Source organism: Rhinolophus sinicus, linkage group LG02 (assembly GCF_036562045.2).
Source record: "Rhinolophus sinicus isolate RSC01 linkage group LG02, ASM3656204v1, whole genome shotgun sequence".
Taxonomy (NCBI): Eukaryota; Metazoa; Chordata; class Mammalia; order Chiroptera; family Rhinolophidae; genus Rhinolophus; species Rhinolophus sinicus.
In genome coordinates this window covers 197,672,480-197,693,971 of record NC_133752.1, presented here as the reverse complement: position 1 = coordinate 197,693,971, position 21,492 = coordinate 197,672,480, and the positions used below count along the sequence as shown (strand labels likewise).

Sequence of the window (21,492 nt, the reverse complement as noted above, 5' to 3'; positions counted from 1 at the left end):
AACTGAGATGTATGTGTAAAATACACACTGGAGTTCAAAGACAGGGTAAGAAAAAAGTATAAACTATCTCACCAATAACTTCCTATTAATTACACATTGAAATACACTATTTTGGATATATATTAGATTAAGTAAATTATATTATTATAGTGAATTTTGCCTGTGTATTTTTACTTTTTAAAAAATGTGGCTGCTAGCACCTGTTAAATTACAGACGTGGCTATGTTTGTGGCTCACGTTATGATTCTATTGGACAGAGCTGTGCTAGGCTGTGGGTATGGGGGGCTGTGAACGGGCCACGCAGCCTGCTTTCTATCAGGGAGACAATGGCTGGAAGATGTCACCATGTCTCCCAGCCCAGTGACAACCTTTACCCAAGGGCCAGGAATACTAGGCCCTTACGGCCATATATGACCCCAGCCTTGTGTTTACCTGTCTCGAGAATTGGGTCTTGCATACTCACATGTCTGGGAATCCTTTGGAAAACATATATGTATGCACAAGAATGTGCACATAAACACAGAAGGGTCCTGGCTGGCCTTTGGAGAAGTCAGATTCACAGGGCACCCAGAGGGTCTCCAAAGGACCTTTGGAGCCAGATCTGACCCCTTGTCCTAGGACAGACCCGACCAGCCCAGGGCCCCAGCATGACATTTGTGGACCCAAGAAGCACTTTTACATTCATGGCACCTCCCTCCATAAACATTAAAGATAGTTTATGACTGCACAGAAAGATAAATATAATCCAGGCCAAATTCATCATTACGATATGTATACGTCCATTATTATTGTTATGGTCATTTTTTCTTCTGATTTGAAAAGACATTAAAAGTTAAACATATTCATGGGCCCATCCCTCTGAGTACCCATGCCTGCTGCCCACTCTGCATCCTCACCCAGAGAAGTGAGGCCTCCCCTCTGCATCTGGGGCTCGCCTGGCATTCCTCCAGTGGCAGATGCCCTTCTTCCCTGTAGAATTTATTCCTGAAGTCCTGCCTTGAATATATAGCCTCCACCAGATGCCAGAAAACTTTCCATATTATTATTTTTTAAACTTTTATTTACTTAAGTGTGTTTTTCCAGGACCCAGGACCCATCAGCCCCAAGTCACATAGTTGTTTCAATCTAGTTGTGGAGGGCGCAGCTCACAGTGACCCATGTGGGGATCGAACTGGCAACCTTGTTGTTAAGAGCATCGGGCTCAAACCAACTGAGCCAACCGCCCCTCCATATTATTTTTAAAACACCAAAATCAGTCATGAGAAAGGCCCAGGATCCCAGCATAGCTGAAGGCTCCAAGTCAAAAAGAACCAAGACCCTTCAAGCACAGTGCTGGGGTCCCCAACCGCGTGCCCAGGTGCCATACTCAACACCAAGAGACAAGCCCACCAATCATGCATGAACATGACACTAGAGGTGACTGTTATGGTGCCCAGTGGACCACCATATGCCAGCTCTGTGTGGGCCCTGAGTACCCCTGACCTCTGGTCCTCGCACCCCTGCCTCTGGCCCAGCTTCTGGATGATGATGCCGAGAAGGCCTGGCTCTCCAGTGTGTCCCAGAAAGAGGCCTCAGGCACTCTGGCCAGTCCCTTCCCGTCACACCACCGTGCCAGGCCGGGGCCCAGACCCCACCGGGGAAACCCCTAGTGCAGGAGATGGTTAAAATTCTGCATCCTTTTTGCATCCGCCTCCAGAGGAAACGCTGTTTTTTTTTTTTTTCTCTCCCAAGCAAGAGGAGTGAAAAAAAGCTGAGAGCAGCAATTTGCAGGCCTTGGGATGTTTTTCTCCTTGACAGACCTGGGCCCCGCCTGGCTGGGCCTTCCTCTGCCCCATGGCCACAGCTCCGAGTCTGCACTCCTGCCCGGGCCCCATGCACGCATGGCCTCCCCACCGATGGGCCAGAGGGAGGAAAGGAGGGAGGCCGGCTGAGAGGTAGCAGCCAGGCCTGGCACTGCCCTGCTTTGTGCCTGCTCCTCACAGCCGCCTCTCTCCCCTGCAGGCCTGCCCAGGCCGCCACAACGTCTGCTGCCCGCCAAGCACCCACCCTGCGCCTACCGGGGTGCCCTCACCTTCTGGGTTCCAGCCTCCTGGCTGGGGTGCTGCTCACACTCAGGGAGCCTGGCCACGTCCTCGGCAGCGCCGCTGCTCACCCCACCCCGCTGCCCATGCGGCGGCGAGCCTGGCACTGTGCCAGGCTGCCTGGGAGCCCAGCCTGGGCGGCGGGGGGTGGGGGGGCGGCGGGGAGGGGTGCGTCGGTGCCAGGGGAGGGAGAGGCCCAGATGCCCAGCCCGCCCGAGGGGCCTCCCCCTGCCTCCCGTCTCCTGAGTCCCATAAAGGCACAGACAACACGGGCGGTTTAGTCAAAACAGTCATGTGCAGGAGCCGGCACACCAACAAAAGCCCTTATTTATTTATTTAGTTCACACACTCAGATAAGGAGACGCCTTTGTGCACATAATTTCACACACACCAGAAAGGAGGCAATGCCACGATGCTCCCACCACCGGAGCCCCGGACAGCCGCCTGGCCTCAGCAGTGACTGCGTCGCTGGCCTGGGCATTTCCATATTTAAATTGGGCAACAGCTTATGATTAATTAAGAAGGAAAAAGGCAAAAAAGGAAGAAAAGCAGTGGGGGTGGGGAGCTGGACAGTCTGGGCAGCGCGCCGTGCCAAGGTGCCCGCGGCAGCTTAACTCCTCCCATGCCAGGCCCAGGCGGGAGTGGGGGGCAGCAGCAGGCAGCTTGGAGGAGCACTAACTGTGCCCTCTGCTGAGCCCAGCCTCGGGGTGCACCCCCTCACCTGCCTTCATGTATCGAGTGCCACCCCAGCTTCAAATGCGGCCCCAGGAACGTTGTTCCTTGTTTTCTTATTCAGAGCAGCTCAGCATCGCACAGGTCAATGTGCTGGGCTGATGCTGGGAAAGAGATGCCCCACAGACCCATTCCCGCTGGGACATACTCGTCCTTTGCACCCTCACCTTCACAAACACCCTCAACATGCAAGTTGCAAGGAGGCCCTGCCTCGGTGAGGCTCTCAGACCCCTCCACACTCACACAAGGCCCCGCCAAGGGCTGCCCTATGGCCTTTCTGTCTTTGAGACCACCCAGCCTGTTCTGGGAACAGGGCAGGAAGGCCTACCACCCTTCTGGAAAGTCAAGAGCTACGGCCAACTTACAGCGGGGGAAAGAGTATTGCTAGAGGCAGGTGGTGGGCCTCATGGAGCCCTGGATTTAGGGTCCAGCCATCACCAAGGCTCAGCCCTGCCCCTTGCCAGCTGTGTGGCCTTGAGCACGTTATCTGGCCTTTCTAGGCCTCAGTTTGCCCACCTGTATAATGGGGCAAAGTGCCCACTGCACCTGCCTGTGGGGTTGAAGTGAGGAAGAGCAGCTCCTGCTTGAGCAGAGAAGCTGAGTTCTCAGAACCTCTGCCCTTAAGGAGGGCAAAGGGCGTGGCCAGTGGGGCCACTGGCAGGAAGTTCCTCAGAACAGGCCAAGTTCACTTCGCAGGTGGATGAAATTAAGGGCTTGGAGGTGGGGGAGTATCCTGGATGCATCCAGGTGGGTCCGATCTAATCACATGAATCCTTAAAAGTGGAGAACCTTTCCCAGCTGTGGTCAGAGAAAAAGAGATGCAGGCCTCTCTTTGAAGATGGAGGAAGGGGCCGTGAGCCAAGGAATGTGGGCACGTCCAGAAGCTGGAAGAGGCCAGGAAATGGATTCTTCCCTGGAGCCTCCAGAAGGAACCAGCCCTGCCCACACCTTGATTTTAGCGATGAGAGATTTCAGAGTTCCAACCTCCATGACTGTACGATAATAAACTTGCATTGTTTGAGCCACTAAATCAGTGAACTTTGTTATGGCAGCAATAGGAAACCACACATCGCCTCCCCTCCCCCACAACATGCCAGATGCCTCTAGAGGAGACTGTAGGACACAGCCTGCGACATAGTCACTCCATGTATGTCACTCGTCTGCTGTGGGAGGTGCTGAGCGGGCGTCGCAGCCCTCATGCCTGCCCTCAGGAGCCTTCGGTTAGGTGGCCCGATGCCCCACAGAGCCCTCCTCTCCCGAAGGGGCTCTAACCTCACCCCTGACTGCTGCTCTCCTCCTCCTCCTCCTCGTCACCACTATTAAGTGTTGTCCCCTGAGCAACACTCGGTAACGGTTAGCATTATCGCATTCCATCCCAGTCTGACAGGCTCAGCGGTCGAGGCAGCCAGACCCCCAAATCCTGTCCATAGTTTGGCAGGATGAGGAGCCGTTATCTGCTTCATAATCATTAATGTGTCCTTCTCACAACAGGACAGGCAGGAAGTGGAATTCGGAACAACCCAAGAAACTTCTGGAACCTAAACGTCTCCCTAACAGCCTTTGCTCCCTTAGGAAAGAAGCTGAAACATGCACACAGACGTTTCTCAAAGTGTTTGTCACAGGGAAAATTAGAAATCATTGGAAACAACCTGTGTCCAATAGTAAGGTGTTAGTTAAGGAAATTCATCCAGTGGAATGTTAGTCATTAAAAATCGACTTGTAGAATAGTATCCTCTGACTTAGGGCACCAATTATAAAATATTTAATGAAACAAGCACAAGATAAAATGATACATATAATCAGATGCTAAGATGCTCATTTTGTTTCAAATTATGTTTTCCATAGAAGCTGGGTGAAGTGTTCCCACTGGCCGTTCCTGAGGATGGTTACACAGGTGAAAACATCTTTCCTTCCTTTGTGAAGATTCAAAATGTTCTAACATTAGCGTGTAACATCAGTAATGGGAAAAAAAATCATTGCAGTCATGCTCCCTCAGAGGAGTCCCCGGCGGGTGCTTCTGGGCTTGGGCACGCGGCATGAACACGGGCAAGGAACAGGGCCAGCATATTGCAACACAGGGCCCCATGCTCAGGAAGGCCCTGCCCTCAGAAGGGCCCAAGCTTGGTTTCATGCTCTGTAAACAGCATCTTAAAATTCGGAATCATTTTGAACCAGGGCCCTGCCAATTATGTAGCTGGTTCCAGCGTGGAGCCCCAGGCTCTGGATACCTCAACTTTGCTTTCCAGTTTCCCAACCACAACAGCCGGCATTTGGTACAAGGTTTGTTTTATTTCCCACTCAGAAATATCTTCTCTTCCTCTCCTTGCTACATGGGCTGTTGGCAAAAATGGGAAATGGGATGCTGTTTTGTAAAAACATGCATCGGTCACTTGCAGTGCTTTTCCTTGAGACTGAAATCAGAATCTCACTAAGTTTTTAGGACCTTCTTACCAGCTGTGTGTTTTCCCTGGTAAAACCACACACCTCAGACCCAGAGCTACTGCTGAGGATCTGTCCCACATCTGTTCCGATTAGTGAAAATTCAGGCACATGTAGGAGGCTTCCTCCTACAGCTTCTGTAGTAACACCACCAGACAGGTGGTGAGCTACTCGTCTCTGGGAGTATGCAACAAAGACTGCACGGGCAACAGCAGGAGCACTGTGCAGGAAACACTGTCTCTAGATGGGAAGTTAGCTCAGAGAAACTTATCCTGGAGTTATAATCGCATGGGGCATCCAGCAGCTTCTCAAGGTAGGGCCCATGTCAGACTTACCTCTCCACCCCCAGCGCTCAGCACATGGCTACAGGCACAGGGAAGGGGCTCGGTGACTGTTTCTTTTAGGGTAAGGAAAGGAACACAAAAAGTGGAGAGAAGCAAGCAATTGGAAGTTGACATGAGATGCGAGAGAGAAATCCCTGAACTGCCGCAAAGCAGGTGATGTGTTAAAGGAGCCAGGAGCCAGAGTCCACCTCGACTACAGCAAAATAATGGCAGTTCACATTTATTGAGTACCTACTGTGTGTTAGTGCCACGCTAAGGGTTCACACAGGCACCACAATTCTCCCGACAGTTCAACTGAGAACTATTATTAAGCCTATTTAATGAGTGAGGCAGTTGAGATCTCAGAAAGGTGAGGTTACTCACCCAGGTTCACCCAGCTAGCAGGGGCCAGTGCAGGGATTTGAGCACAGGCCTGGCTCACTGCAGAACCCACCCTTCAGTGCAACAATAGGCCCAGGCTATCGTAACTTATGGCAGCTCTACTTCCTGGGAGGTGAAGAAAGTTCAAGTTCAGGTTCACCTTCTGCATCCTCTCTCTCTTTTGTTACACACTGAGCACCACTGGCACAGCCTGAGTGGGCAGGGAGGCTTCCCAAGGGATGTTGAATACCTCATTTTAGGGAGATTTTAACTTCAGATCAGCTCAGTTCAGCAGATCTGGCCCAAGAGAGACAAGCCCCCTTCAGCCACCTGCAGGTCTGAGTGTGTGGAAGCTGACACTTCCCTGTGATGTGGGTACACGAGGTGCAAACTCCCCTCGCTCCCTGTGCCCCAGATATATGGGGCTTCCTTCTCTGAGCTTAGGCTAGGGCCAGTGTCACTCCAAAGCCTGCCTCTCTTTTGCCACTAACCAGCTAATGTGTACAAGGGGTTGCAAACTGGGGGCCACCGGCTGGGTTCAACTCAAGGACGTGTTTCCTCTGTCCTGCAGTGTTTTCAATTTTTGGACATTCCATGCACAAATCTGGATTTCCTTCTCCTGAAGAGTCAGAAACTGCGGAACCCTAGGCCTTTACCCTTGTGGCAGCAACTGGCAGGAGCTGACTGTGGCCTCCCCTGAGGGCCCAGGCTCTCTGTTCCCACAGTCCTGCAAACTCTCCACTGCGCCCCACCTGACCAGCCCGGCCCCTTTAGGCTGCCCATTCGAGGCCCCTGCTGGCGGTGTCCAAGTAACAGAGAGAGTGGTGACCTGCCCAGGCCCTGGCTGGCCCAGGCCTTCTCACTCTTGTGTGGTGCTCTATCCACTGCCCCTGCAGCTTCTCACTGAGCAGGACTTTGAGTCCAGGTGCCCTGGGGATGGAAGATTGGGGACCCAGCCACTGCAGAGAACAAGGCCAGCCAGGCAGTCCCAGCTGTGGTTGGGGGCCATCCAGTTAGACTCAGATCCTGGGGCCCAGGCCCAGGGCAGAGCTCTGGGAGCTTCCGAGGCTCTGCCACCACCATGGTGGGGTAGCTTCTCTACCCTGTGGGTGTCCCCCAGGGATCAGGTTATGCACAGGGGCAGAAGCCTTGTCTCAGGCAAAGAGAGGGAGGTGGGTGTTGAGAAACTGACTGGAGGAGGGAAGGGGAGGCACCGGTGTTCCCGTCACTGCTCCCCAGGAACAAAGCCCCACAGTGCTGGGCTCCCTCTCCTCCCCAGGCCCTGATCACAGCTGCTGTGTTGTGTCCCCAGTGCCAATCGTGGGGTCTTAGCATGGCGGTTGCCCCGGCACGGCTGCGCCAGGTAGAATGACAGGGTGGTGGTGGCTGGGAGTCCTGTTCAGGAGGGTCACTCAACATGGCCTCAGGGAAGCTGCTCAGGCAAGTGAGGCAGGTCAGAAGCAATGTCTACCTGAGCGCCCAGGATCCGCTCCCCTGGCAGCGGTGAGGGTGCAGCTGGGTCCCTCTCCCTGGCAGGCCCTGACCCACCTGTGCAGCCCCCAGGCCTCGGAGGGTTACCACCTAAGAGCCGGAGTGGCACCGGTGCCCTCTCCTTCCTCACTGCCAAGGGGGGAGGAGGGCATACAAGAAAGAAGAGAGAAAAAAGCCAGTGTGAGCTTCTTTCCCCTTTAAGAGCCCTGATGGCCGCCGCCCAGACCCAGCAGCCCGAGGGAGGGAAAATGTGGGACAGACTCCCTTCCGAACTTCCCGAGTCTTTGTTCGGAGGAGGCCAGGGAGGGCTGTCTTCGCCAGGCGGAGGCCGCGGGCTCAGCGCTGCGCTCTATGGCGGCCACAGCGCTGGCAGCCTCCGCGCTCGCCCCGGGCGCCCCCTCCCGGCCTGAGTCCCGGACCCTGGCCCTGGCCCCGGCCCCGGCCCCAGCCGGCCGCGGAGGGTGCCCAGGGTGAGGGCGGGAGAGCGGGCGCTGCTTACCAGGTCGTCCCGGAGCGCCCCCGCGGTCCGGGCGGGCGGCAGCAGAGTCAAGTTCACGTCCGGCCCGCGGACTGTCCGAGGTCCGGGGCGCGGCCCGGCAGAGCGAGGCCGCGAGAGGCCGCGTCCCCGGGTCACAGCCGCGCCTGGCCGGCGGCGCCGCTGTCACCCTGGCCTCACGACCCCAACTTTCCTCACAATCACGGAGCTGGAAGTTTCCGGGCTTCGCGGGCGCTGGGCTGGGTTTCAGCTAGGACGTCTGAGCTTGGCAACAAAGAGGGAGCGCGGGCCGGGAGAGGGGAGCAAAGAAAGACATACGGTGGAAACGGGGCCGGCCACTCAGACATCCAGAGAACTTGAAATTCCACCAGAAGCTTTTGACTTGTTTTTTCTTAAGGGGTAAACAACCACCCGCACTCGGGACATGCTCTTTCCCCGTGCACTGTCCCATGGCTGAGGCACCCTCCTCCCGTACCTGCCTGTTTTATAACCCACGCCAAAGCTCTTTTGGCAAAGTTTTTAGGGGGAAAGTAAGCACAAGCTGCTCCCCGAAAGGTGGTTGAAACTCAGGCCACGTCCCCAGTGCTGCAGCAGCCTAGGGGCCCCCTTTAGTCTATCCTCTTAGCACATGGGCATGGGTTAGCCATTGGGAGCGGCTACTCTGTGTTCCCATCTCAGAGCAAGGGCCAGCTAGGACCCCTGGTGCCCAGGGAAGGACCTGGGCTCCATTTCCATACAGGGTCCTGGGCCAGGCCCACCTGTTCCCAGCATGCACCTGCGGGGAATGTGGGACTCTGTTCTAGCCCCTCAGAAAGATGGATGTTCCATGTGTGAGGTAGGAGGATTCACCAGCCTGGCCCTGACCGGGAAGCTCTGGCCTCTCCCTCCTGGGAGCTCCCTGGCTGTTGCCCGCCATTTACTGCCCCCTTGGCTCTGCCTGGCTTGGAACCCTCCTAGGGCAGGATCCTGGGGACACTTCTGGGGAAGGCAGCCAAATGAATCTGCATGCACCATGGCCAAACCCAGTCCGGAGACTGTGAGGGCCCTTCGAGCACTGGAACCGAAGCTGAGAGGCACAGGGCATCCAGCTGCCCACTGGCCTTGGGAGACTCCTGCACTGCCTTGTGCGTCCATTTGTCTGCCCATCCTTACCTGCAAAACATGTTTAAGGAGAAAACACTCGACCCCAGGCCTGACTCCAAAGACTGTTTCAAGATGGGAGAGTGGCATTGTTTGTCTTTTAAAGAAAAATGAGTGAGGGGGCTGTGGAGGCCAGGGTAGGGATTGCGGGTGGGGGGGAATATGTTGCTTCTTTTCTTGTCCCAAAAAAGTGGGTAGTGCCACAAACCACTAGAGAAGCTCTCCCTGAAGTGGATACGAATTTTTCCTTCAAATGACTTCTCAAACAGGATCCCTTCTGGAGTCAGTCCTGGACTTCCACACTGGTTCATGGAAGAGGCTGCAACCATGAGGATGCCTGATGGTGCCACCCATCCACCTGGAAATTTCCAAACCTTGCCATGGGTCTGAGGACACAGGTGGTGGAGGTGGGCAGGTAGTACCTAGGGTTGGTGGGGGCAGCGTGTGGTGTCATTTTTCAGAGTCACAGATACTGGTCAGCTTATATACGGAGGCTGACAGCTCCCGGTGTCCACAGTGAACTTCATCTGGGGGAAAATCCACCTGCCAGATCCTTTCCCAGAAGGGGTGGAACGAAGTTTCTTATTTTGTTTTCACAGGAACAAGCATGGGCGTCAACTTTTCTCATTTCTCCCAAGACCTGGGCTGGTCAGCCATGCTGCTCCAGTAAAGCAACTGAAATTCCCTGTAGGCTGGGTGCCAGGGGTGACATTTCAGGAGACCATTCGGTACGTATCCCTCATTCTACACACAAGCTCCTTGCACAGAGGCCTGGCCCTTTCCCAGGAAGGGAAGCCTGCCTGCTCCCTCCTGAGGCCTTCTCGCCCAGGGGCTCCATCCCTGAACTACAACCGCTTTCTTTTCCGGGACTGGAAAATGCATTGGGAACTGTTATTCTTCCTGAGGCTCGAACCCATTTCTTTTCTGATTGTTGGTCACTGGCATTCAGTTTGTCCCAAAGGGGAACGTTGCACTGGCTCTATGAAAAACCATCAAGACCCTGTCTGGGCTGGCTTCATGGACCTATGCAATCAACCCTCATGCTCAATGCTCTGCTATTGTGGTCTTAAAACTCCTAATCCTTTTGAACATGGGGCCCTGGACCCCCAAATTATGTAGCTGATCCCTACTTTGGCTGTTGGTTAACGAGGTATTAAAGGTAAAAAAAAATTGTATTTTTTTCACTAAATTCTGTTTACAGAAATAATTCCAGATTCCATGTAAACAAGATAAAAATATTTTAATCAAAGATCATTGTATTTAGGAAAAACGTTCACCTTGAAAGGCAGGAAGTTGTTATGGAAATGGTACAGTCTGAGTGTCAGAATTGCCCATGCTCAGTCCCTGCGTGAGCATATGTGTCATCTCAGGGCCTTAGTTCCCAGGTACGGTGGGGGGACAGCTCCCACCTGTGGGGTGCTCCGGGAGCTGCATGGTAGGAGAGTGTAGCAGATCTGGCACATACCACCTACTCAATACAAAGCACCCTGACTGCCACGGTTATCATTTAATGCGAAGTCTCGGGTGCCGATTGCCTACTTTTAATATAAGTGCATTTTATCTCTTCTCATTATAAAAGTGATATGCACTGTTATAGAAAATTTGGAGAATACAGAGGAAGGAAGGAAGGAAGGCTTTCCCTCTTAGTCCCTTTACTCCAAAGCCTTTGGTCATTCACATTACAGTGTTTCTTTACAGTTATATAAATAGACATACAAGTACATTACATTTTTAAAATTTCTTTACTTTTACCTCATCGATTTATTTTTAAATGGAAACCCTGGTTTCACCCTGCAGGACAATCTGAGCAGGATTAATGACCTCAGGTTGTGAACTAATTCCAAGCAGACCACACCTGGACTGCAGCGTCACACGCAGGTATGAACCTACAGTCTCCGCCGCCACCAGGACCATAGGTTTATGATATTTACAGTTACAGAAGGGCCGGGTGATAAAAACTCTACATCACAAAGTGTCCTTAACCTGCTGCTGCCTCATCTTTCCCATTTGTAACTTGGTTAAAAATATATATTTTAATAGCTTCAGGCTCTTATTTTTAATTTCTACAGTCTGTTGTAGAATCTGCTCAGTCAGAATGAAAGAAACCACATCCATCAGGGCTTCTCCTCGGCACCTTTGTGAGGCCAGCTGGCTGGAAGCAAGGGGCCTGATGGGGCGGGGGGATGGGGTGCGACGCTGGGATGCCAGCAGCTCCAAGTGCAGGCAGAGCCCTGTTCTGAGACGCTCACTTAGTTTAAGCGCTAAGCCCAGCTGACAGGTCCACTGAATGTGCAGTAGATTCTAAATTGCACAAGAGCGCAGAGCAGACGGCAGGCAGAGGAAAAACACAGCCCCTGGACCCCATGTCCACACTGCATTAATGAGCTATTTGGGGCCCAGAAGCTCCTGGGAACTGAAGCTTGAAGGCAGGGAGAATCCAGGTGGGGTCAATTCTGAGCTTCACCTGCTACTGGTTGACTCTGGGCAAGTCACTCCTTTCAGTTTCCCCAAATTTGGAGAGTCTGGTGGTGGTAAACAGAAGCCCCAACCTCACAGGGCCAAAGTACTATATACTAGCTCAGGAGATGTGCTACATACTGGCTCAGTAGTGCACAGGGTCTGCCCACCCCCGCCAGCCCCTGCGAGTCTCACCCAGGAGGGCCTCCTCCAGACATGAAAGGGATACAGGAACAGCGAGACCAGAACCCCCATCCCACCCCTCGCCCAGGGTAGCACAGGAGACTGGCACATTCAGGAGAGGTGCATGGCGCCCCAGGACTCAGCACTCCCAACCAGAGGGTCTGGCTTCCAGGCTATTGGAGTGGGCCCCGGGGTAGGGATCCTCCTGCATCGGTAGTGCCCAGTTGGCACTGCAGCCCTGGAGACAAACCCAGCACAGAAACTGGGCCAAAGGACCAGGGAAGGGAGCCCCACCCCTCACACCCCCATGGACCGCTACCTGCCTTCTAAGCAGTTCCCTTTCGCTGGACAGGGGCATCCTCGTCATCCTGTCCCAGAGTCCGGCCCCGAGCCCCTGGCCTGCTACAGCTGGAAGAAAAGAAAAGAGGTATGTTTGTTTTTATTTAATTTGTTTATAAGAAGAAAAGTGTTTGTTATAGAAAATTTGGAAATTCACAAAGGCACAAAAAAGAAAACAAAAATTACCCATGAGATAATTACCTGGCACATTTTGTTGAAAGTCCTTCTGGTTGGTATATTTTCCAAATCACATATGTATACGAGTAGGTACTGTGTGTATGTGTGTGATCATACTATAGGTTATTTCGGAATTTTTTTTGTTTAATATGTTGTAAGCATTTTATATCATGAAATATTCTCTATAGGATGTGAAAAATAAAATTGAAATACCAATTAATTTTTAAAATCTACTTTATTCGAGTATAATTTCTATGCAGCAAGGTCCCTTTCGCTTGTACTGTTTGATGAGTTTTGCCTGTGTAACCACCACTACAATCAAGAAAGAAAACATCCATCACCACAAAATCCCCCTGGTCCTGCGGCAGGCAGACCCCACCTCAGGCCCCAGGCAACCACTGATATGAATCCTTTACCTTTATTTCATTTACTATACATGGGATCACAGAATGTGAACTCCTGCTCAGCAGAACTGACATTCATCTATGCAGCTAAGTCTATCAATTGTTCGTTCCTTCGTATTGATTTATAGTATCCCGTCCTATGTCTATCACAATTTACCTGTTCGTCATTGGTGGATAATTGGGTTGTTTCTGATATTTTGGCTATTGTGAATAGAGGTTTGTGAATGCTAATTTTTTTTTTTAAATTTTAACCAGCAATGTCAGTGGCACAGGTTGAGGTGTACCCACCCAGCGGGAATGGCCTGTGTATTTCCTGCCTGGAGCACGCCTGAGAGCTGTGGAGCACTCTATCCTACGGATGGATTAAAACTTTTGTCACTATTGTCGAATATGTAACCTCTTAGGGGTTTTGCTATTTTAAGTAATGCTGCTCGGAACAGCTTCATACTGATATTTTTCTGTATGGCTGTGCTGCTTTCCTGACGATGAATTCCCAGAAGCAGAAGTGTCAGGTCAAAGGGGATCTGAGTTTGGAAGGCCCTTGCTACACGAAGTCAGGGCTCTTCAGATTCAGTTTTCCGCATTTGCTTCTCATATGAAGGACAGGCATCATGATTCCCATTGTTCAGATGGGAAAACCTGGGGCTGAAGTGACCAGCCAGCGGCCACACAGCTGGTAAGGGGCGGTTAGGAGGAACCCGACCTCTAAGACCCATATGTTTCCAGGACAGCTTCCGGCCTCACTCTCACTCATTTGCCTATATCAGACATGCTCACAATTTTCCCACAAAGATTTCCATGAAAATCAAATTCTGGGCTGAGAGATGAAAGGCAGCCTCGTGTTAATTAGTCTGGCTTTGGTTTGGTTCATCCACCGAGTTTGGATGCATGTGACTATCTCTGTGTTTTCATACACACGCACGCTGGCACTCTCACACCCACCAACACCAGTGGTGGCCAGTCCAGACGATCCGGTCCACATTGTCCTTCCAAACCCCCTTCGGAGCCGAGCCAGGAGCCACAGGGGGCCCTGGCTTGGCTTCCACACATCTACTCAGCAGACTTGGCCCAAAGGACGTCTTGTTATTTCCCCAAATCAAATCTCCCCCTGAGGACAAAGATCAGGCTGCTGGAGTGATACAAAAGCATGATCCGTTCCTGAGACGGCTGCTCCCAAAGACGTGTTGCAGCTGGTCTGGGGTTGGCTGAGCCCTGGCGCTCATCCAGTGCCCAGCAGAGGATGGGGGAAGTGGAGGTGCTCCTTGGAGCATGGGAGGCCTAGGTATCTGTAGAGGTCTCTCAGGCCACTCTGGGGCTATGCAAACAGCTTAGCATTGAAACTGAGACAAAGTTTGATTTCGTTCACTTATTTATCAGCTCCTATGTGTCTGAGAGGGCGGTACTCATTAACTTATTTAATTAACAAATATTGTTATGCCCATTTTATTGATGAGAAACCTAAGGCTCAGAGAGGTTAAGAAACTTGCCTGAGGTCACACAGCAGTGGGTACTCAGTCTCGGCATGCCTGCTCCTTACAGACATCATGCCCCAGCTTCTCTTCTGAGTTAGAGAGGTCTCTGCTGTGGTGGCTAGCAGCCCTAAGGAACACGCCTCCATTTGGAGCTAGCGTGGTAGAACCCAAGACGATTCTCAAGTGCTTGGAGGATACAAGTGGTCCAGACTCTCCTTCCCCGGTGCCCAAATCCTGCCAGGTCCCTGAGGAGCTTCCTTCCTGAGACTGTACTACAGGCGCACCCCACTGCTGAGGGGACCCATCAGCAGTCCCTAACTTCCTCTATTTAAGAAAGTGGTGGTGTTCCCTGAGTTGTGGCAAGAATCACCTCCTCTCAGGCCTGTGTCTGAGGCCTCCCTGCTCTTAAAGCCAGGAGGTCTAAAGAGGCCTTTGTCCACTGCAGAAGAAACCAGGAAAGGAAGAGCCCATTCTCTCAGAAAACATGTGTTTTCTGTTTACAGAGAGGCCTGTCCAGTTCCCATGCTTTGTTCTTTAATATGGAGCCAAGAAAAAAAAAAATCAAATGTGCAGCTTCCTCTCTGAGGTACATTTGGAGGCTGGAAAATCTGGATTGTTGTGGGCATACTGCGCTGGGCCTTGAGCTGGCTGGGCCAGGGCCTCGAGTCCTGTCTGCTGCAAATGTCCAGCATCACGTGGCCTTACTATACCAACCTGAAAGCCAGGTGCAAAGCTATAATGCTCTGTAGGTGCCTCCCAGGGAGGCTGTGGGTGGAGGTGAGGCAGGCAGCCTCAGTGTAGCTGGGGTTTGATTTCTTCAATACCGAGTCTGTCTATGTGTGAAAGATATCCTGGGATGCTCTCATGCACACTTCCTGGCCTGTGTCACTGGCATGGCCGACGTGGTCGAACAAACCAGTCATCCTAGAATTACCCACCTTTTCACTCGTCAGATGCTTCACAGGGGGTGTCTTTTCCCATCACTTGAGCAAAGGGACACTGGTAACAAACAGGTGGATGCTAACTTGGCACAGATCTCTAGGCTCCTTACTGGGCACCTTCAGTGAGCAGAGGGGCTTAGCTCCGGGTAGGAGGGTCTTCCTGCTGCGGATGAGGCAGCAGTGAGCTAAGGTACGCAAGAGAGTCGGCAGCCAGCTGTGCCTACTGAAGGGAAACTATTATCATGCAGCCAGGTTAGCACAGAGTGTAAAAGCTGAGACGCTGAATTGGGGATCTGGGTCCCAATGCAGGCTGTGCCCCTTCTCCTGCGAAGCCTTGGACAAGTTGCCTCTATGATCTCAGCGCCCTCATCTGTGAAAGGGGGTGACTGATGTTACCAGCACGTAATGGAACTGCTCTAAGGAGCAATGAGAGGACACGAAGGCATACGTCCCAAGCCCGCCTGGCACTGGTTTTCAATAAATGGCAGCTGCTATTATGATTTCGGGGCGTCACACGTCTTTGAAGTGGGACTCGGACTCCAGCATCAGTTCTCACAGCTCACATACGCCCCAGTTCACAGCCAGCAGAAAAAGGGGGCTCTGGCCTGCGCAGGGCCTGGCTCTCTGGGACTAGCTTCCTCCCAGCAGAGAGGGTGACAGCAGACAGCGAGGCTTAAAGGGAGCCTCGCGTCCCGCCCAAGGGCGCTGCGTCCTGGGCTGCCACTGGGACGGGTCGCACCCCGCACCGCGGGCTTTGATCCGCCCGCTTTCCCGCTGGCAGGGACGGCCAGCAGCTCGCGTCCGGGAGGGGGGGCGGGGAGGGTCCGCCCAGCCCGCCCCACTTTGATCTCTGGACCCCGGCTGTGAGGTCCCAGCTCTGGCCTCAGGGTCCAACGCACCTGGGGGCGGGCGAGGACAGGAATGAGGAGCACAGCAGGAAGTGCGCGCAGGACCTCCTCCCGGAGCCGCGCCCTTCCGCCACGGCGCTCAGCGGCCTTGACCTTCCAGGCCGCACGCCCTTCCGTCCCGTTCCGGAAGCCAAGACCAGCGCGACGGGCGGTGCGGACGCAGCGTGGCGGCGAGGGGGTGGGGGCGGGCGGGGTCTTACGTGACCGGGGGCGGGGTCTCTGCGCGACCGGCTCCGGAAGCCCGGGCGAGGGCGCCGCGGGCCTGCAGCGCGAACTTAGCGGCGCAGCCGAGGCGGACGAGGCGGGGCTCGGGGCGTGGCCTCCACGCGCTGGGGGCGGGACCTCTGCCTGTCGTCTCCAACTGCCGGGGCGGTGAAAGATTCGGAAGTAGAGTCCAGAGGGCGGGGCCTGCGCGGAGCCCTGCGCGGCTGGCTCAGAAGCTCTGGGGAAGGCGAGGCAGGGCGGTGCTAGGGGCGGGGCCTGGGCGGGGCCTCTGTGCGGCTGCCGGGCGGTGGTGATTTCAGTTTCCGCGTCCAGCCCTGCCCACCTGGATCTTGCTGGGCGTTTCCCTGGTACCGAGATATTTGAACTAGATTTCATCTAATTCAGATTTTCATTACTTTAGATTTTCAGTTTTTAAAGTTTGATAATTTTCTTTTTTCCTCCTCTACAACCAGACAGTAGAGACTTTGGAAAACCTAGGAATGAACAAATTAAAGTAAGAAATCTATCAAATCTCACAGCACAAGTAAGGAACAGGAGCTGAGTGTGGACTCTGGTCTTGAGTTTTTATATATTTTTTGAAAATGTATAGATTTTTAGCACCGTACATGCATTTGAGGATGCCTTAAAAATAACTGATTTTTTTCCTGAGTGCAAAGGCATGCATTTTTCCTTCATTTTTGTATCTTTGAAACAAAAATGGGATAGTACTATACATATTGTTTTGCAACTTTCTCCTTTCGTGCATGGCTATGTTATAAATGCTCATATAAATACTGAATGCTCATTTACAGTGTTATTTGTAATCACAGCCCTGTGTTGGGTGGTCCATATTTTATTTAACCTATTTGCTATGATTGGACATTGATGTTCATAGCTTCCATCTTTTCCTTCTTTTATGATGAACATGCTTGCAGTTAAATCTGCATGTTCATGAAAATTCCTTGTCATAAATCCCTAGCTATGGTGTGGGGACAGAGTCCCAGAGAGCAGTTTCCAGGCTCTCGGCCTCAGGTGGAAAGGGGCTGGCTCGGGTAGTAGATGGCCATCAGCTGTAACCAGTTAGCCAATTAGCCACTGATGTAAGTGCCGCGGCTGCATTGGTTGGAGAGTCTGTTGGTTGGAGAGTCGGTCGGTTGGCAGGCAGAGAAGCGGACAGCAGGTTGCAGATCGTGTGGATCCAGCCGCCAGTGAGAATATAGTGGTATGACTCCCCTATCTATGGCTCCGTGGGTGTTCCTTTTTGGCCTCACCATATCCTGCATTCTTATGTGGGGAACGGGAGCAGAGACCCCGCAGGCCAGGCCGCCTCGCACAAATGGCGCAGCGAGCAGGGTCCCCTGCACCACATATGGAATTGCTGAGTCAAAGAATATAATCACTAATGCTTCATGTACCCCTCCATTTTATGTTCTCCAAATTTAAAAAGTAATAAATGACGTTTTAACAAATGATACGACTCAAGAATACTGTATATACAAAAAATGATCTCTCATGCAAAATATACGAAGAACGCCTACAACTTAACAAACCCAATTAAAAAGTGGGCGAGGGACTTGAACAGACGTTTCTCCGAAGATGATGTACAAATAATTGATAAACACATGAAAAGATGCTCATCATTACTAATCACTAGGGAAATGCAAATCAAAACCACAATGAAATACCACCTCACACCTATTAAGGCTAATAAAAAAACTATGCATTGGTGAGGATGTGACGAAGTTGGAACCCTCATGCATTGCTGGTAGGAATGTAAAATGGTGCAGCTATGTGGAAAACAGTGTGGCAGCAGTTCCTTGAAAAATTAAACATAGAATTACCATAGGACCCAACAATTCCGCTCCTAGCTATATACCCAAAAGAATTGAAAGCAAGGACTTTAACAGATAATTACACATCCATGTTCATAGTAGAATTATTCTCAACAGACAAAAGGTGGAAACTAAAATGTCCATCAGCAGACGAGTAGATGTGGTATATGTGGTCTATACATACAATGGAATATTATTCAGCTTTAAAAAAGAATAAAATTCCAACATATGCTACAACATGGATGAATTCTGGAAACATGCTAAGAGAAATAAGCTAGACACAAAAGGACAAATACATGATTCCACTTACATGACGTTATCTAGATTAGTCAAACTCAAATTGAGAGATAGAAAGTAGAATAATGGTAGTTACCAGGGTCTGGGGGGAGAAAAGAATGGGGAGTTGTTACTTAATGGGTACAGAGTTTCCGTTTGAGATGAAGAAATTGGGGAGATGGAGAGTGGTGATGAATGTACAACATACGTGAATGTATTTCATGCGGCTGAAATAGTAAATGGTAAATTTCATGTTATGTAGAAAAAAGATCTTTCCTAGATTCCCGTTCTAAGAATGCCTGGGTAGGACAAGGCCTGCACACAGCTCCTTGGGGGTGTCCCTGCCCAGGTGGTCGGGGACAGCCCTTCTGAGAATCCCTGCTCTGAGGAAACAAGGGCCAAGTCAGACCTTACAGATCCAGCATTTTCCGTATTTTCCAAGCTGGGAGAGAGAAACCTGCTTTGGGGGAAGCAGTGTGTCACTATAGATCTTTATCTGAATTTGGTCTTTTCTTTCTGGGCCATTGAAACACACACACACACACACACACAGCCTCTCTTTGTCTTGATTGCAAAGTTAATACACACTCATTGTCAACCATGCTGCTAACACAGAAAGGCACCCATGAGAAAATAAATGCATAGACTCCTAACTCAGAGCAACCACAGTTGACATTCCGGTGTGTATTTGTCCAGCCTTTCTTCTCCACTCATAATACGTACTTACATCGTTGCGGTCATAGACCGTGTTTTGTAATCTGCATTTTCATTGATACAATGAAAAATTCACTTCATCTTTAAATATGTTCCTATAGCCCACTTTTGAATAATTGAAGAAGAATCCATCCCTCAGATGTCCCCGATATAACATCTTTACCTAATTCTTCGTTGTTGGCTGTCTAGATGATTTCCAAATGTGCTGCCATGAACACCCTCCGTGCCCATCTCTAGTAATTCCCTTAAATTCCCCGAGGACAGTAATTGTAACTTCACAGAGGATTTGTTTTCAAAGGCTCTTGAATATATTACCAACTGGCCCTCCTGGAAGGGAGGATGGATTATTCTAGCACCAGCAGCTCATGAGTATGTATGGGTGTGGTTTTTACATAGAAATGTCTTAGTTCTACCTGGCAGGAGGCCTGTCATAGCAGGAACACCACCGTTCCGGGTGGGCCCACTGTGGACCCGTTTTCACCTTCGCTCAACAATCCCCAGGAGAGTTGGGCAGGGGGACCTGGCTCTGAGTTCAGCTGGGTCAATGGCCCTGGCCCCATGGTCCCTGACCCTGGGGAAGGCTGATCTCTACTTGCCCCTGGAGGCCACTGAGTGCTTTGCACTGCTTGTTTGCTGGTGCTGTCAGGACTGCATGGAACATTTCCCAGGCGCAGGGTGTGGGAAGCCCTCCAACTTTCTACCAGGCCCACCTGGCTCTTCACTGTGGTTTGGAGTGCGGTATCCACCATTGTAGGGTCAACAGTCTTGGACACATTTCTGCTATGAAGCAGGACTCCTGTATCAAGCAGTCACAACCATCACACACACACACACACACACACACACACACACACACACTGCCTCCCTCCATCAGGTCCCCCTTCACGACAGCACAGGGTGTCTTGTATGATCCTCTAGTGGCCACTGCTCTTGGCCCAGTCACACAGGGGCTCAGCTCAAAACATGGGGCTGGCTTGGGGAACCCTCCTCACATCTGTCTATCTTGATTATGAGCAAGGCCTCCAGGGACACTAGAGACACAAAGTCCTGGCCATCCTTCCTCCGAGGCCCCTGTAATCAGCCCATCCTCCTCTCTCCTGGGCCATAACCTTCCCTTATCTGGACAGTCACCTCCCTAACTGCTGCCAGTCCTTGCCCTTCTTAAAACCTTTCGATGCTGCACCACTCCAGGGTGGTCCTCTGCTTTTCTCTCCAGCCTCACCTCCCACCCTTTCTCCATCACTGCCTCCCAACTTCTCCAGCCGCCGAGATCTGCTTGTCTTGACTCAAATGCTGTTCCTTCTGAAGGGGATGCTCTTCCTACCACATTGCCTTCCCAGCTTCTCCTCCCTTACTCCTACTGTACATAACAGCAGCAGCTAATGTTATTGAGCATGTTCCTGAGCAAGGCTCAGCTCAGCTACCACTGCCTCCAGGAAGCTTTCCAGGATGGATCCTGTGGCTATTACAAGCCACTCCTGCAATGCCTGGCCCTTCTGGCCTTGGTAACAAGCCTTGGAGCCCCATTGGGCTATGAGTTTCCAGACAGCAAGGACTTGAGTCTTCAGTGTCCTCAGAACCTAGCCCAGGGCCTGTTGACAGTGTCAAGTCACATCTTGATTGGGAGAGCAAGTGCAAGACAGCATAGCCTGGTTAAAGCGAGCAGCCAAGCACTGATATGAAGAGGAACACTGGTCGGAAATTAATTCAGACCATCCAGTTTTAAACATGCAATCATTGGAAACAGAAAAGCTTGAAATTTGTTCTTGACGGAGAGGAATTAAAAAGCGAAGGAAAACTAGAAACAATATTCACCTTCATGTTACCTAAGAGAGCAATTGTATTTCCAGTGTAACCCTGCTGTGTGACCTTGGGCAAGAGTTCGCCTTCTCTGGGCCTCTTCGATGCCAGGCTGTCCTCAGGGATCACCCTGGGCCTTCCAGCTCTGAGGCTGGGTGCAGGATTTCAATGCTAATTACTGATGGTGCCTACCCTCCAATTAGTAAAATGTCACTGCCCTTGGAAGTGTTGATATCTCCTTCTGGAACACTCCGAAAGGTTCAGTGCAGACGCTTCACTCTTGATGGCCCTGTCCTGCCCTCCCCCTCCACGCTCACATCTGCATATTCTTTGACTCACACACCGGGACAAATAGAGAGACATCTGTGCTTTGTCCCCATTTCTCTGTCCTCATAAACATTCTTACATCTTAATGGTCTGAGAGATCTGTGTCACATCTGCAGACCACCCCATGTACCCTCTGTATGGTTCAGTCCTCATTATACTGACCACCAGGTGTCCTGGGTCGGCCACCAGGTTAGAGGGCCCCAGTGGAGCCAGGAGACCCTGCAGGAGACCCACATGGTCCAGTGGGATCAGCGACACAGTGTCGCAGAGAAGAAGGGATGCCATGAAGAGAACACATCCTGGTGAGGGCCTGGCCATGACCTCATTTGCAACTGTTTGGGTGAAATGACAAATACAAGGATGCAGCAAGTTGTT

The 21,492-nt window shown here is 51.7% G+C and overlaps 1 protein-coding gene and 1 long non-coding RNA gene across 3 annotated transcripts; one reads left to right on the top strand and one right to left on the bottom strand.

The window, feature by feature from the left end:
- Positions 1-7,946: 7,946 nt before the first annotated feature.
- Positions 7,947-12,609, top strand: LOC141570206 (uncharacterized). Of its 2 annotated transcripts, XR_012494190.1 has the most exons (4): positions 7,947-9,811; positions 10,881-10,961; positions 12,058-12,150; positions 12,500-12,609. It is a non-coding gene; the product is annotated as an uncharacterized LOC141570206 (long non-coding RNA). The 2 variants fall into 2 exon arrangements; XR_012494191.1 differs by lacking the exons at positions 12,058-12,150; positions 12,500-12,609 and having other exon boundaries at positions 7,947-9,490; positions 9,683-9,811; positions 10,881-10,993.
- LOC141570204 (uncharacterized) lies at positions 11,052-17,574 on the bottom strand. The gene is made up of 2 exons (XM_074326566.1): positions 15,054-17,574; positions 11,052-12,131 (listed from the first exon to the last, which is right to left on the bottom strand). Exon 1 carries the CDS (start codon positions 16,562-16,564, stop codon positions 15,632-15,634), a length of 933 nt encoding a protein of 310 aa, XP_074182667.1. The 5' UTR covers positions 16,565-17,574; the 3' UTR covers positions 11,052-12,131; positions 15,054-15,631.
- Positions 17,575-21,492: the final 3,918 nt, after the last annotated feature.

Excerpts from the sequence above, each read along its gene's own strand:
- LOC141570204 (XM_074326566.1), bottom strand. The coding sequence starts at position 16,564 with ATGAAATCTAGTTCAAATATCTCGGTACCAGGGAAACGCCCAGCAAGA.